The following is a 12,255-nucleotide window of genomic DNA, read 5'->3' on the forward strand; positions in this document are numbered from 1 at the left end:
GTATCAAAATAAATATTTATTAACATTTACTGTTTATGTACACCTATAATAGCAAATGTGCAAATATGGACTTAAAACCATAACACCAAAACAAACATAAGCAAATATTGTCAGTAGTGCCACCATCAGGCAATCATGTTAAATGTCTCTTAGATATTGTATTCTTTTTCAAAAAACTATTCAAAGGCAAAATACCCAGAAACTATTTGCCTCTTAACTTAAAAGTAGCGGTATATGAATATATTTCCATCTTTTTGTCCAGCTAGTAAGTGAGAATCTGTAACTGACCACTTGACCAAAGACCAATTCTGATTAGAGACAGGTGGGAGGAGAGCAGTGCAGTGACCCAGTGTCAGGTCCCAAACGGCAATCATCCCAGAAGTCAGGACTGCTGCTGCGACATGATCCTTCACATCCCCTTCCAGTAGCCTGAGACAAAGAAGAGACAATTCCGATCTGACGTCAAAGGCTTTAAAAAGGCCCTGAGAGAGTGCAGGAAAGGCACTTCACTGAACATTCGTGTTTAATGTCTGGAACCCACATGATAGAAAGAAAAATGACTATTGAAAGTTGATCTCTTAGCCAGGCTGTGGTGGCACATGCCTTTAATCCCAGCACTTGGGAGGCAGAAGCAGGCAGATCCCTGTGAGTTTGAGGCCAACCTGGTGGTCTACAGAGTGAGTTCCAAGACAGCCAGGACTACACGGAGAAACCCTGTCTTGAAAAACAAAACAACAAAACAAAAAAAGTTTTGAAGGAGTGCAGGGGCTGGAGAGGTGGCTCAGCAGTTAAGAGAACTGGTTGGGCTGCTCTACCAAAGGAATATAGCTTGACTCTCAGCACTCATGGCCATCCTAACTCCAGTTCCAGGGGATTTGACATCTTCTGGCCTCTGTGGGCGCTGTTTATACCAGGTACAGAAACATATACCCAGGATGGATGTACACATACATTAAAGAAATAATAACAAAGCAACCCTCCCCCAATATCCCAAACTTTGGGAAGTGGAGGAGATGGCTTGTTCCATCTAGTCTGTTGTTGCACCAAGAGGAAGGAGAGAAAACACTTATGAGTCTTTAATAAATCACCACATAAGCGTCTACTGATCAGATTGGGGAGCCTTGTTTTCCCTGGCAGCCCCAAGCAGGGGCAGGAGTGAGACCATAAATACACCTGTGCCAAGTTACAATCACCTTTTTCACCAATCAGGATTCAGGGATTAAGGGCTTTCCCTATATGTCCCGTCATTATCAACCAGCACAGAATGTTCAACCAATTAGGTCCATTTGTTCTTTCTGTTAGGAACAGCCATAATGTCTTGGAGAACTAAGGGGCAAGTTTCTATTGTTTAAGGGGGAGGTGGGCCAACCACTGGAAAGGTCTCAGCTCCCCTAGGGTCTGGGAATCTGAACTTTATTTCACCCTAGAGGTAAGATGGAATCTGAAGTCAGACTGGCAGTACTTAGGCCAAGGTGCTTTTCTCTGCTCCCTTCAGGCTCAAATGCTGAAAAGTATTAGCTGCTTTGCCAGAGGGTCTGGGTTTGACTTCCACTACCCACATGGTACCTCACCATTATCTTTAAGTCCAGTCCTATTTAATCCCATACTGATGGGACATCAGAAACTAGGGAGACTAAAATTTAGTCAACTCCAGGAAGCATTCTCTTCATTTCCGTTACCCTCGGTAATGATGATTTTTTTTAAAAATTTATTTATTAATATTATTTGTTATTTTTCTGAGACAGGGTCTCTTTTTGTAGTCCTGGCACTTGCTATATATATATAGCCAAGACTGACCTTAAACTCACAGAGATCCTCCTGTTTCTGACTCCCAGTGGGATTAAAGACATGTACCATTGCATTTAAGATTTGTAGCCACTGAGCCATCTCCCTAGCTCGGTGGCAGAGATCCTGACACACTAGTGTGGCATCAGACACACTAGGCAAGTCAGAACACACACACTGAGCAACTCAACAGCCTTTAGCATCTCATGTGTCTAGTAACACAAAAGTACTGGTTTTATATCTGCAGTGTCTTCCAAAACACCCCACCCTTGAACAGCAGTCACACACTTACCTTCCAGCTTGCCCTTGAGGAAGGCAGCACAGCAGAACGCCCACACTCTGAGCCGTCTTAGGGTTAATCACCAGAAGCTGAAACACGGGGCTTCCAAAGGCTTGGCTCTCTTTGGCACAAGGATGACTCAGAACAACAAATAGGAGCCCCTGATGTAGGAGAGAAATAACCAATCAGACCACCAAGAGAATGTTTGGGGGTGGTGACAAAACAAAAGTAAAAGGAATGATCACCAGACTCTTCAATATGAGGGACATAACCACTGGCCTCCCTTTGTCCGTACAGCAGCTGCTGAGAGGATCTCCACAGTAGACCTCTGGATCCTCGGCCAGTCCTGTCATCCTGAATCCAGCCGACTCAGTCTCCTTACTTTAGCTACACCTCGTGCCATCCATTTAGGAAAAGGCTGGCACAGGGAAGGAGGTCATAGAGACATAGCATTCTGGAAGTAACCCACTAAAGACCCTTGTTTATAGGACACCGACTAGTAGTAATTAGTACATATCAAATAAACCAATTAGTTAAATGAAAAACAGGTAAATTCTAGAAACAAATTCAACCTTCTTAAAAGATTATAAAAGCCAGGTTCAAGATTTTGTGACAGCCTGATCTACATATTGAATTCCAGATCAACCAGAGCTATCTTGTGATTTTTTTTCCCTTTTCCTTTTTAAGTAGTTGGGTATTTTAAAAATATGAATAAAATCCACATCTTAGAATGTTCGTCTTTATATCATACAGTTAGAATATGAGACAAGTAATCACATAAACCTATTTTTATTCATAAACTTCAAAAAGAGCAAATAGGTTAGGAATGTAGCTCAGTCAATCGAGTGTCCATCATGTGCTAGCAATCCCAGCACTGGAGAGGCAGAAGCAGGGGGGTCACAGCTCAAGGTCATTTTATTCAATACATAGGGAGTTTCAGGCCAGCCTAGGCTACACGAGACCCTGTCTCCAAACAAAGCAAAGCAAAGCACACTGTCATCCAATCTGACGACTGCTACTACCACTGCTCTCACTAGTGAGACCAACAGAGTACAAACAAACACCAAGACCCGGATCACCACTCACCATCTCAGAATAGGCTCTGTGACAGACCGAAGCTTGGTAAGAGTCATCAACGTGAACCTTTTTCAGGAGTTGGCCAGTTTTTAAGTTCCTTAGACATCAAAATAAATGAGATGATTACATTCTTTCAGTGAAATGATTTTCACATCGTACACTTTTCTCCACTGTTTGAAGTAAGGCACCACTAATGCAGCTTAGGCTGCTCTCAAACTTGAGCTCTTTGGGCCTCACAGTCTCTCAATGCAGGTATGGCAGTCCTGTACCACCATGCCTGGTTCCTCATTTGTTACAAACTATTTTGGGAGGTGGCAAAAAGAAATCAATAAGGGACAGAGCATCGTATTTTTGTTTAGCCCCACTTTATACACAACTTTTTGATCTCTGAGATAAGGTCTAACTAAGTGGTCCTGCCTAGTCTAGAATTTTATATGTAGGTCAAGCTGGCCTCAAATTCACACCTGCCTCTACCTCCTGAGGGCTGGGATTAAGGACATTCACCACTATGCCCAGCACTTTATATACCCTTATTAAAAGTGTAATGACAGGTTAACTTTGCCAAAGATTGAACTTGATACTTGGGTGAACTCTGCTACACCACCATGGAGAATCTCTCTACCATCTACTCAACCTATTCCACCATCTCCCTGTGTTTGGAATTAAGCCAGCTACAAGTAATACCTCTCGACATTATGACTTTTCTCCCCCCACCTGCCCCTTGGCCAGATGGTGGTGGTGCACACTTTTAATTCCAGCACTTGGGAGGCAAAGGCAAGCAGATCTTTTTGAGTTTGAGGCCAGCTTGATCTACAAAGCAAGTTCCAGGAATGCCAATGCTACACAGAGAAACCCTGTCTCAAAAAACTAAATAAAGAAATAAAAAATGTTTTGCCCCCACCAATCTTCATATACACACTGTGTATGCCTGTATTTATGACACTTGCATGCAGTGCCAGCAGAGGCCAGAAGAGGGCATTGGATCCGTTGGAAGAGGAGTTAGAGGCAGCTGTGAGCTTCCTGACTGGAAGTGACCTATAAGAGTTATGTGTCCAGTTTGTGTTCACTCTTGTTATGCTAATATTTCCCACTGAGAATGACCACATTACCAAATTACACTTTAAAAAAATTTATAGCTATGTCTGTATTTTACTTATTCATATCAGCACTAGTCCAAAATAATGGCATGAGCACAGATTCAACATAATGCCCATCAAAATCACAGCAAAATTCTTCAAAGAATGGTCTTCAACTTCATATGGAAAAGCAAAAAACTCAGGATACCCAAAACAATCCTGTACAACAAAATAACTTCTGGAGGCATCACAATCCCTGACTTCAAACTCTACTACAGAGCTACAGTACTGAAAACAGCCTGATATTGGCATAAGAACAGACAGGAGGACCAATGGAACCGAATAGAAGACCCAGAGATCAATCCACACATCTTCGAACACCTGATCTTTGATAAAGAAGTAAAAAATATCAAATGGAAAAAAGAAAAGTATATTTAACAAGTGGTGCTGGCATAACTGGATATCAACATGTAGAAAAATGAAAATAGACTCTTATCTATCACCATGCACAAAACTCAAGTACAAATGGATTAAAGACCTCAACATAAAGCCAGCCACACTGAACCTTACAGAAGAGAAAGTGGGGTGTACACTAACGCATTGGCACAGGGAACCACTTCCTAAATATAACCCCAGCAGCACAGACACTGAGAGAAATAATCAATAAATGGAACCTCCTGAAACTGAAAAGCTTCTGTAAAGCAAAAAACATGGTCAACAAGACAAAACGACAGCCTACAGAATGGGAAAAGATCTTCACTAACCCCACATCAGATCTCCAAAATATACAAAGAACTCAAGAAACTGGACACCAAAAGAGCATATAACCCAATAAAAAAATGGAGTGAAGGCCAGGCGGTGGTGGCGCACGCCTTTAATCCCAGCACTCGGGAGGCAGAGGCAGGCGGATCTCTGTGAGTTCGAGACCAGCCTGTTCTACAAGAGCTAGTTCCAGGACAGGCTCCAAAACCACAGAGAAACCCTGTCTCGAAAAACAAAAACAAAAAAAAAAACAAAAAAAAAAAATGGAGTGAAGACCTAAACAGAGAACTCTCAACAGAGGAATCTAAAATGGCTTAAAGACACTTAAAAAGGAAATGTTCAACATCCTTAGTCATCAGAGAAATGCAAATCAAAACAACTCTGAGATTCCATCTTACACCTGTAAGAATGGCCAAGATCAAAATCACTGATGACAACTTATGCTGGAGAGGTTGTGGGGAAAAGGGAACACTTCTGCATTGCTGGTGGGAATGCAAGCTGGTGGGAATGCAAGCTGGTGGGAATGGATGTCAGTGTGGTGATTTCACAGAAAATTAGGAAACAACTTTCCTTAAGACCCAGTAATACCACTTTGGGGTATATATCCAAAGGATGCTCAATCGTGCCACAAGGACATGTGCTCAACTATGTTCATAGCATCTTTGTTTGTCATAGCCAGAACCTGGAAACAACGTAAATGCCCCTTGACCGAAAAATGGATAAGGAAAATGTGGTACATTTACACAATGGAGTACTACACAGAAGAAATACATAACGACAGCTTGAATTCTGCAGGAAAATGGATGGAGCTAGAAAACATTATTTGAGTGAGGTAAGCCAGACACAGAAAGACAATTATCACATGTACTCACTCATAGGTGTTTTTTTTAAAAAATATTTATTTACGTATTATGTATATAATATTCTGTCTGTGTGTATGTCTGCAGGCCAGAAGAGGGCACCAGACCTCATTACAGATGGTTGTGAGCCACCATGTGGTGCTGGGAATTGAACTCAGGACCTTTGGAAGAGCAGGCAATGCTCTTAACCACTGAGCCAGCTCTCCAGCCCCCTCATAGGTGTTTTTTTTTTTTTAACATAAAGCAAAGAACAAAATCCCAGAGAACAATGAAAACACTAAGAGAGACTTACATAGATCTAATCTACATGGGAAGTAGAAAGTAGAAAAAGACAAGATCTCCTGAGTAAATTGGGAACATGGGAACCTTGAGGGAGGGAAGAGCCAGGGAGGGGTGCAGAGAAAAATGTAGAGCTCAATAAAAATAAAAAAAGATTTCTTTTTCACATATCTGGGTTTATTTTCTCCTGAGAGTAGAAAAGAGAAAACTACAGTCATGTTTGCAGTCTCTTTCCATGTATCCAGCAGTGGTCAAATTAGCATTTTCCCCTCAATCTCCTGTTTTCTTGGATTACAGCTACGTAGCACCATACCCTGCCCAGGCCCAGCATATCTAACTTTCACCACTCTATACAAACAGAAGCATATTAGTATATATAGATGAGTACCTAGAGTGAAAGCTTACCAGATCACAATGTTGTTCACAGTAGTGGTGCCAAGCAGAGCATCCTGTATCCCTTGGACTTCAGCAAAAGTCAGTATAGTCTCATCAGGGGGCATCAAAAGCTGTTCATCTTTGCTACTGTATTTAAAGCAGTACTCAAAATCACTTTTTGAGCCAAAACAGTTTCTAAGTAGTTCTATACATTACTGGACTATGTACAATAAACATTAAACAAACAGCAGAAAAAGGTTGTAACCAGAAGACATGTGTTCTACACTTTCTATGATAAACACATTTTCTTACCTCATGACTTTCCGGACACATTATTTAGCTCACAGACATTCTGTTTAAATCTGTTCTTTTCCATTCCTACCTCAATGAATGTAGTACCAATTACGCAGGTGACCTACTCTGAAAACTCACATTATTGTGGCCTCCTCTTGAGGCACTCATTCATCATTCAGTGGTCTAGAGACTCTGTAGGCTCATTTCTTACAAACTTGTCTTCTTTCCTTGGCCATCAACACTTTCCTGGGGATTGTTTGATTTGAGCCAGTCATAGGTCCAGATAACTGGACAGCAGACCTAAACTCACATCAATTTTCCCAATGCTGGAATTAGAGGTGTGTACCACCACAGGTGGTTCACTTTATTAATTTAAGGAATCACTTGTCTCTTGCCTAGATTGCCATGTCAGTTCAGGGGTAACTATGACAAATAATATGCTTGCCTTCAGTTATTAGGAATAACAAAATAGTAAGTACAGCAGGATATTCTTAATATTGTCGAGGGTTCAATCCCCAGGACTAAAGTAAACAAAGTAGGAGAAAAGTGCACGCTATGGTAGGATATGCTCCAAAGAGAGAACGTTTCTTTGTTCGGGTTCCTATGTGCTATTGAACAAGCATGCAGGTCTAGAGCATGAGTGGCTTAGAGCTTGCTACGCACGGTCAGTGGGCAATGAACATGAAAGAGTACGTGGTACAAGGCACTTCTAATACTTAAGGGACACAGACAAATTTCAAAGAAAGCCAAAGAGAGAGCAAACTACATTTGCTGAGCTTCTCCACTCCACAGGCTTCTGCCTCTTTAAGCCTGCTTGTTGGTTAAAATGTGGCATTGAAACCATGCTTGCTACATGTGGTAGTTTGAATGTAATTAGCCCCCACAAGCTCATAGAAGTGGCACTATTGGGACGTACGGCTTTGTCGGAATGGGTATGGCCTTACTGGAGGAAGTATGTCACTATGGGGGCAGGCTTTGAGGTTTCCTTTGCTCAGGATACCACCTAGTGTCTTAGTCAAATTACTATTGCCTGCAAGGTGAAGGACTCTCAGCCACTACTCCAGCACCAAGTTTGCCTGCATGCCGCCATGCTCCCTGTCATGATGATAATGGACTGAACTTCTGAAACTGTAAGTGAGCCACCTAATTAAATGTATTCCTTATAAGATTTGCCATGGTCATGGTGTCTCTTCATGACAATAAAAACCCTAAGACCAGGGACTGGGATACTACTGTGATAGGCCCGACCATGTTTTTGATGGAATAAATATGGACCTTGGGACTGTAGATTAGAAAAGTTGAAAGCTTTAAACGCTTCTTAGCAGGCCGTACTAGAAGACGTTGGTGTTGAATGAGATTTGATAAACTTGGGGCCGGGGTGGCTTGCTCAATAGGTTACAGAAGAAAAGAATTGTAGTATGTTGCCTAGAGATCATTCTTGTGATATTTTGAAGACAGTGACTGCTTTTTGCCCTTGTTTCAAGAGCTTACCTGAGGCTAAAGTGAAGAATTTTGGATGAATTCCCTTAGCAGAGGAAATCTCAAAACAGCCTAGTATACACTGTTGTGTGGTTATTAGTGGTAACTCTAATGAAGATTTATAATGAATTACAAAATGTAAAATTTAAGGAGAAGAGAACACCAAACAGTAGAATGGAACTAAATCCTATGTTCAAGGAGACAAACAGATTAAGAAATGGAATAAAGGGAGTGATGATCTCAGGGCAAGATCCCACCCAGCTAACATTTCAAATTGTAGAAAGGAACTAAAGGAAAGCTTAGAGCCAGGTATGGTAGGGCATACCTTTAATTACAAAACTGGGAAGGCAGAGGCTGTCAGATCTCTGAGTCTGAGGCCAGTCTGATCTACATAGCACGTTTCAGGACAGTAAAGCTTAGGCAGTGAAGGACAGAAAGCTGGTGAAGATGCAATTGCACGAGGGTGCCATGTTCTAGCCACAGCAAGCAGAACTTGGCAGATTTGGCCATGTGGTTCTGGCTTTAGAGTACAGGTAGAAGGGACAGAAAAGGGATATGGAATATTCCTCTGCAACTAAGGAATGTCACTGAGATCAGGCATGTGCCAGGGGTGCCCTGAATGAAGGCTTAAAGAGGCCAGTGTGTGAAGCTGTGAAGGAGAAGGCTGGATTGTCTTGGAGACCACAAGATGATAGAGATGCCAGAGCCATGGGATACATGCCAAGGAAAGTTGCTTTCAGGGAGTGGAACCAGCCCAAAAGAAAGTGTGTTGTAGTCAGCAAAGACAAAAGGAATTGGAGATGTGAAGAGCACTTTGACATCATACATGGAGTTTGAGATTTCCCCAGCTGACTTTTGGTCTTACTTTGGTCCAGTATTTCCTCGATATTCTCCCTTTCCTACATTTTGGAATGGTAATATATATCCTATGTGTTTATGTTTGAAGAATGGGATCTGCTTTTTGATTTTGATTTTTACAGGGTATTACAATTAACAGATTGGGGGAAAAATGCCTCTTTACAGAATAGTGAAGACCAACCAATGCTTTTCTTACCCTCCATCGTCGGCAAATGTCATGATTTGTACTTGTTGACTGCAAAAGGTTCCAATGCTACTAACCAGTCTTCGCTTTGTTAGGCCAAGCACAGCTTTTATATTTCCAGATTTCAGTAATACTTGCTTTTCACTTTCATCCCCAGAGGAACACAGCAATGCCCTAAACAAAAAGCAAAGACAAATGGGGAGAAGCCAGGAATAAGCAGTGAGCTATAAGGAAATGAGCACAAATTCTAAATACCAACTTCAAAGACATCAGTCTACACGTGGTTTTATCTCTTAAGGATTTTATCCTACTTGTGTCTCAGCTAAAGATGTCAGTCCACACATAGTTTAAGGATTTTAATGTGTAGGGGGTGTGCACATACATGTGGATATAAATCCTGGTGCCTAAAGACAAGAAGAGGGCTTAGAGTCTCTCAGAGCTGGAACTACAGGTGTCTGAAGAGCATCTGGCTTATTATGTGGTTGCTATATTCTGAACTGCTAAGCCATCTCTCCAGCCGCTAAAATTTTTAAGACAAAGTTTCACTATGCAGCCCTGACAGGCTCTGAACTTGCTATGTAGATCAAGGTAGCCTTAAACTCAAGAGATTTGCTTGCCTCTGCCTCCTAAGTACTAAGATTAAAAGCTTGTGTTACCATGCTCAGCTAGACTAACACAAACAAACAAACAAAAAACCAAAATACAAAACACACAAAAAATCCACAGATCTTCTTTTAGAAATAAATTCAGATTCCCCTTTTAAATTTTTTGAAACAGTGATTCATGTACTCTGGGCTGCCTTAAAACTCACAATCCTCCCTCAGCTTCACAAGAGTTGGAGGAGTGTTGTGTGTCACCGTGCCTGGATCTACCTTTCTCTCTCATTTATTTTTATTTATATGTGTTAGTGTTTTGCCTGCCAGCGTGTCTGTGTGACAGTGTTGGATCCCCTGGAACTGGAACTACAGACCGTTGTGAGCTGCCATGTGGGTGCTGAGAACTGAACCCAGGTCCTCTGCTAGAACAGTCAGAGCTCTTAACCACTGAGCCACCTCTCCTCCACCACCTGGATCTCTTTTAAAATAAAAAAGTGACTTTCATTTTCAGTTACATGTATTTGTGTGCCTGTGTGTGGTATGTGCACCAGTGCACTGCCCACAGAAGCCAGAAGAGGGAGTCAGATTCTCTCAAGATGGAGTTATAAGTGGTTGTTAAGCTGCCCCACAAGGTGCTAAAAACTGTACATGGGTCCTCTTGTAATAGTGTGAACTGTTCACTGCTAAGCCATCTTTTCAGCCCTGAGATTCTTCTCTCTCTCTCTTTTATTTTTTTTTTGGTTTTTCGAGACAGGGTTTCTCTGTGGCTTTGGAGCCTGTCCTGGAACTAGCTCTGTAGACCAGGCTGGTCTCGAACTCACAGAGATCTGCCTGCCTCTGCCTCCTGAGTGCTGGGATTAAAGGCGTGAGCCACCATCGCCCGGCTTCTCTTTTTTTTTATTTGCTTTTTTTGTTTTGTTTGTTTTTTTCGAGACAGGGTTTCTCTGTAGCTTTGGAGCCTGTCCTGGAACTAGCTCTTGTAGACCAGGCTGGTCTTGAACCTACAGAGATCTGCCTGCCCTTGCCTCCCGAGTGCTGGGATTAAAGGCACATGCCACCACCGCCTGGCTTTTATTTGCATTTTTATGTGTATATAAGTGTATGTACACAATGCACATACAGGCGCCCAGCAGCCAGAAGAGGATCATAAGTAGCTGTGAACGTCCATGTGGGGCCTGGGAACCAAACCCAGCCTTCTCAGAGTAGTAAGCACTGGTACCCACTGAGCCATCTCTCCAACCCATTTGTTTGTTTGTCTTATGTGGGCCTTGAACTTCCTCTGTAGCTAAGGATGATGATAACCTCTAACTCTTAATCCTCCAGCTTCAATTTTGCAAATGCTAAGATTACAGAAAAAAAAAAAAAAGATTTAGCTGGGCATGGTGTCACATACATGCCTCTAATCCCAGCAGCTGGGGGGCAGAGGCAGACAGATCTCTGTGAGTTCAAGGCCAGCTTGGTCTACAAAGCAAGTTCCAGGATGGCTAGGGTTACACAGAGAAACCCTGTCTCTAAAAACATAACAAAACAAATTACTTATTTTATGGTTATGTGCCTGAGCATATATGTGTACATGCACCATATGTGTATAGGTGCCTGGAGATGCCAGAAGAGTGTGTCAGAGCCCCTGGAATTGGAGTTGAGGGTAGCTGTGAGCTACCGAGCATAGGTATTGGGAACCCAACCTGGATCCTCTGCAAGAGGAGCAAGTGGCTCTCAACACTGAGCTGTATCTCTCCAGCTTTGGAAACTCAAGAGTCTTTTAAGACATCCTGCTTTTAAGACTTACGAAAGGTCAGAATGATTCAAAATAACCTGAAAAGAACAAAGATAAAGATGGCAGAGTGTGAGAGCAAGAGATCACGTGTGGAGTCTTGAGAAACTGCATACCTGATTTCTCTGATTTCCAAATTTCCCAAAGCTACACATATAAGACTGTAAACATCAGGCACTGGAACTATTTGTAATACTGGAACCTACATAAAGCAAAATTATACTCAGTCATTTATAGTTTCATGAATAGTTTATAAAAATTTATCACATTCTTTTATGTTATTGCAACTGAGCATAGGGTCTTGCTTATGCTAGGCAAACACTTTTATAACCAAGCTGTAGCCCTGGCCTTTTTACTTTGTATTTTGAGATAGGGTCTTATTTAGCTGTTGATGTTGGCCTGAACTTGTAATCCTTCACCAGCTAATCATATTCTCTTTAATTCTCGTGCTATCAGATTTAAATTCCAACATTCAAACAAATGTGAAGGTTCAGAAAAATCTTCTTGTCACTTACTACCCCCATTTAGCATTTGTGTGTGTGTTTTGAAACAATGTCTCACTATGTAGCCCCGACT

At 41.9% G+C, this 12,255-nt stretch overlaps 1 protein-coding gene across 4 annotated transcripts in view; it reads right to left on the minus strand.

Annotated features, from left to right (window-relative positions):
- Palb2 (partner and localizer of BRCA2) overlaps positions 1-12,255 on the minus strand; it is a 27,171-nt gene continuing 14,916 nt past the window's right edge. For 2 of the 4 annotated variants that reach the window (XM_075972096.1, XM_075972097.1), the window contains 6 exons: positions 11,796-11,881; positions 9,322-9,483; positions 6,525-6,641; positions 3,152-3,239; positions 2,078-2,226; positions 1-429 (listed from right to left, as the gene is read on the minus strand). In XM_075972096.1, coding sequence (XP_075828211.1) covers positions 219-429; positions 2,078-2,226; positions 3,152-3,239; positions 6,525-6,641; positions 9,322-9,483; positions 11,796-11,881 — 813 coding nt within the window. In that variant the 3' untranslated portion in view covers positions 1-218. Of the gene's footprint in view, positions 430-2,077; positions 2,227-2,823; positions 3,012-3,135; positions 3,240-6,524; positions 6,642-9,321; positions 9,484-11,795; positions 11,882-12,255 lie in introns of those variants that run through there. The other 2 variants (XM_075972098.1, XM_075972099.1) reach the window with 2 other exon arrangements.

This window comes from Microtus pennsylvanicus, chromosome 5 (genome assembly GCF_037038515.1).
Source record: "Microtus pennsylvanicus isolate mMicPen1 chromosome 5, mMicPen1.hap1, whole genome shotgun sequence".
Classification (NCBI taxonomy): Eukaryota; Metazoa; Chordata; class Mammalia; order Rodentia; family Cricetidae; genus Microtus; species Microtus pennsylvanicus.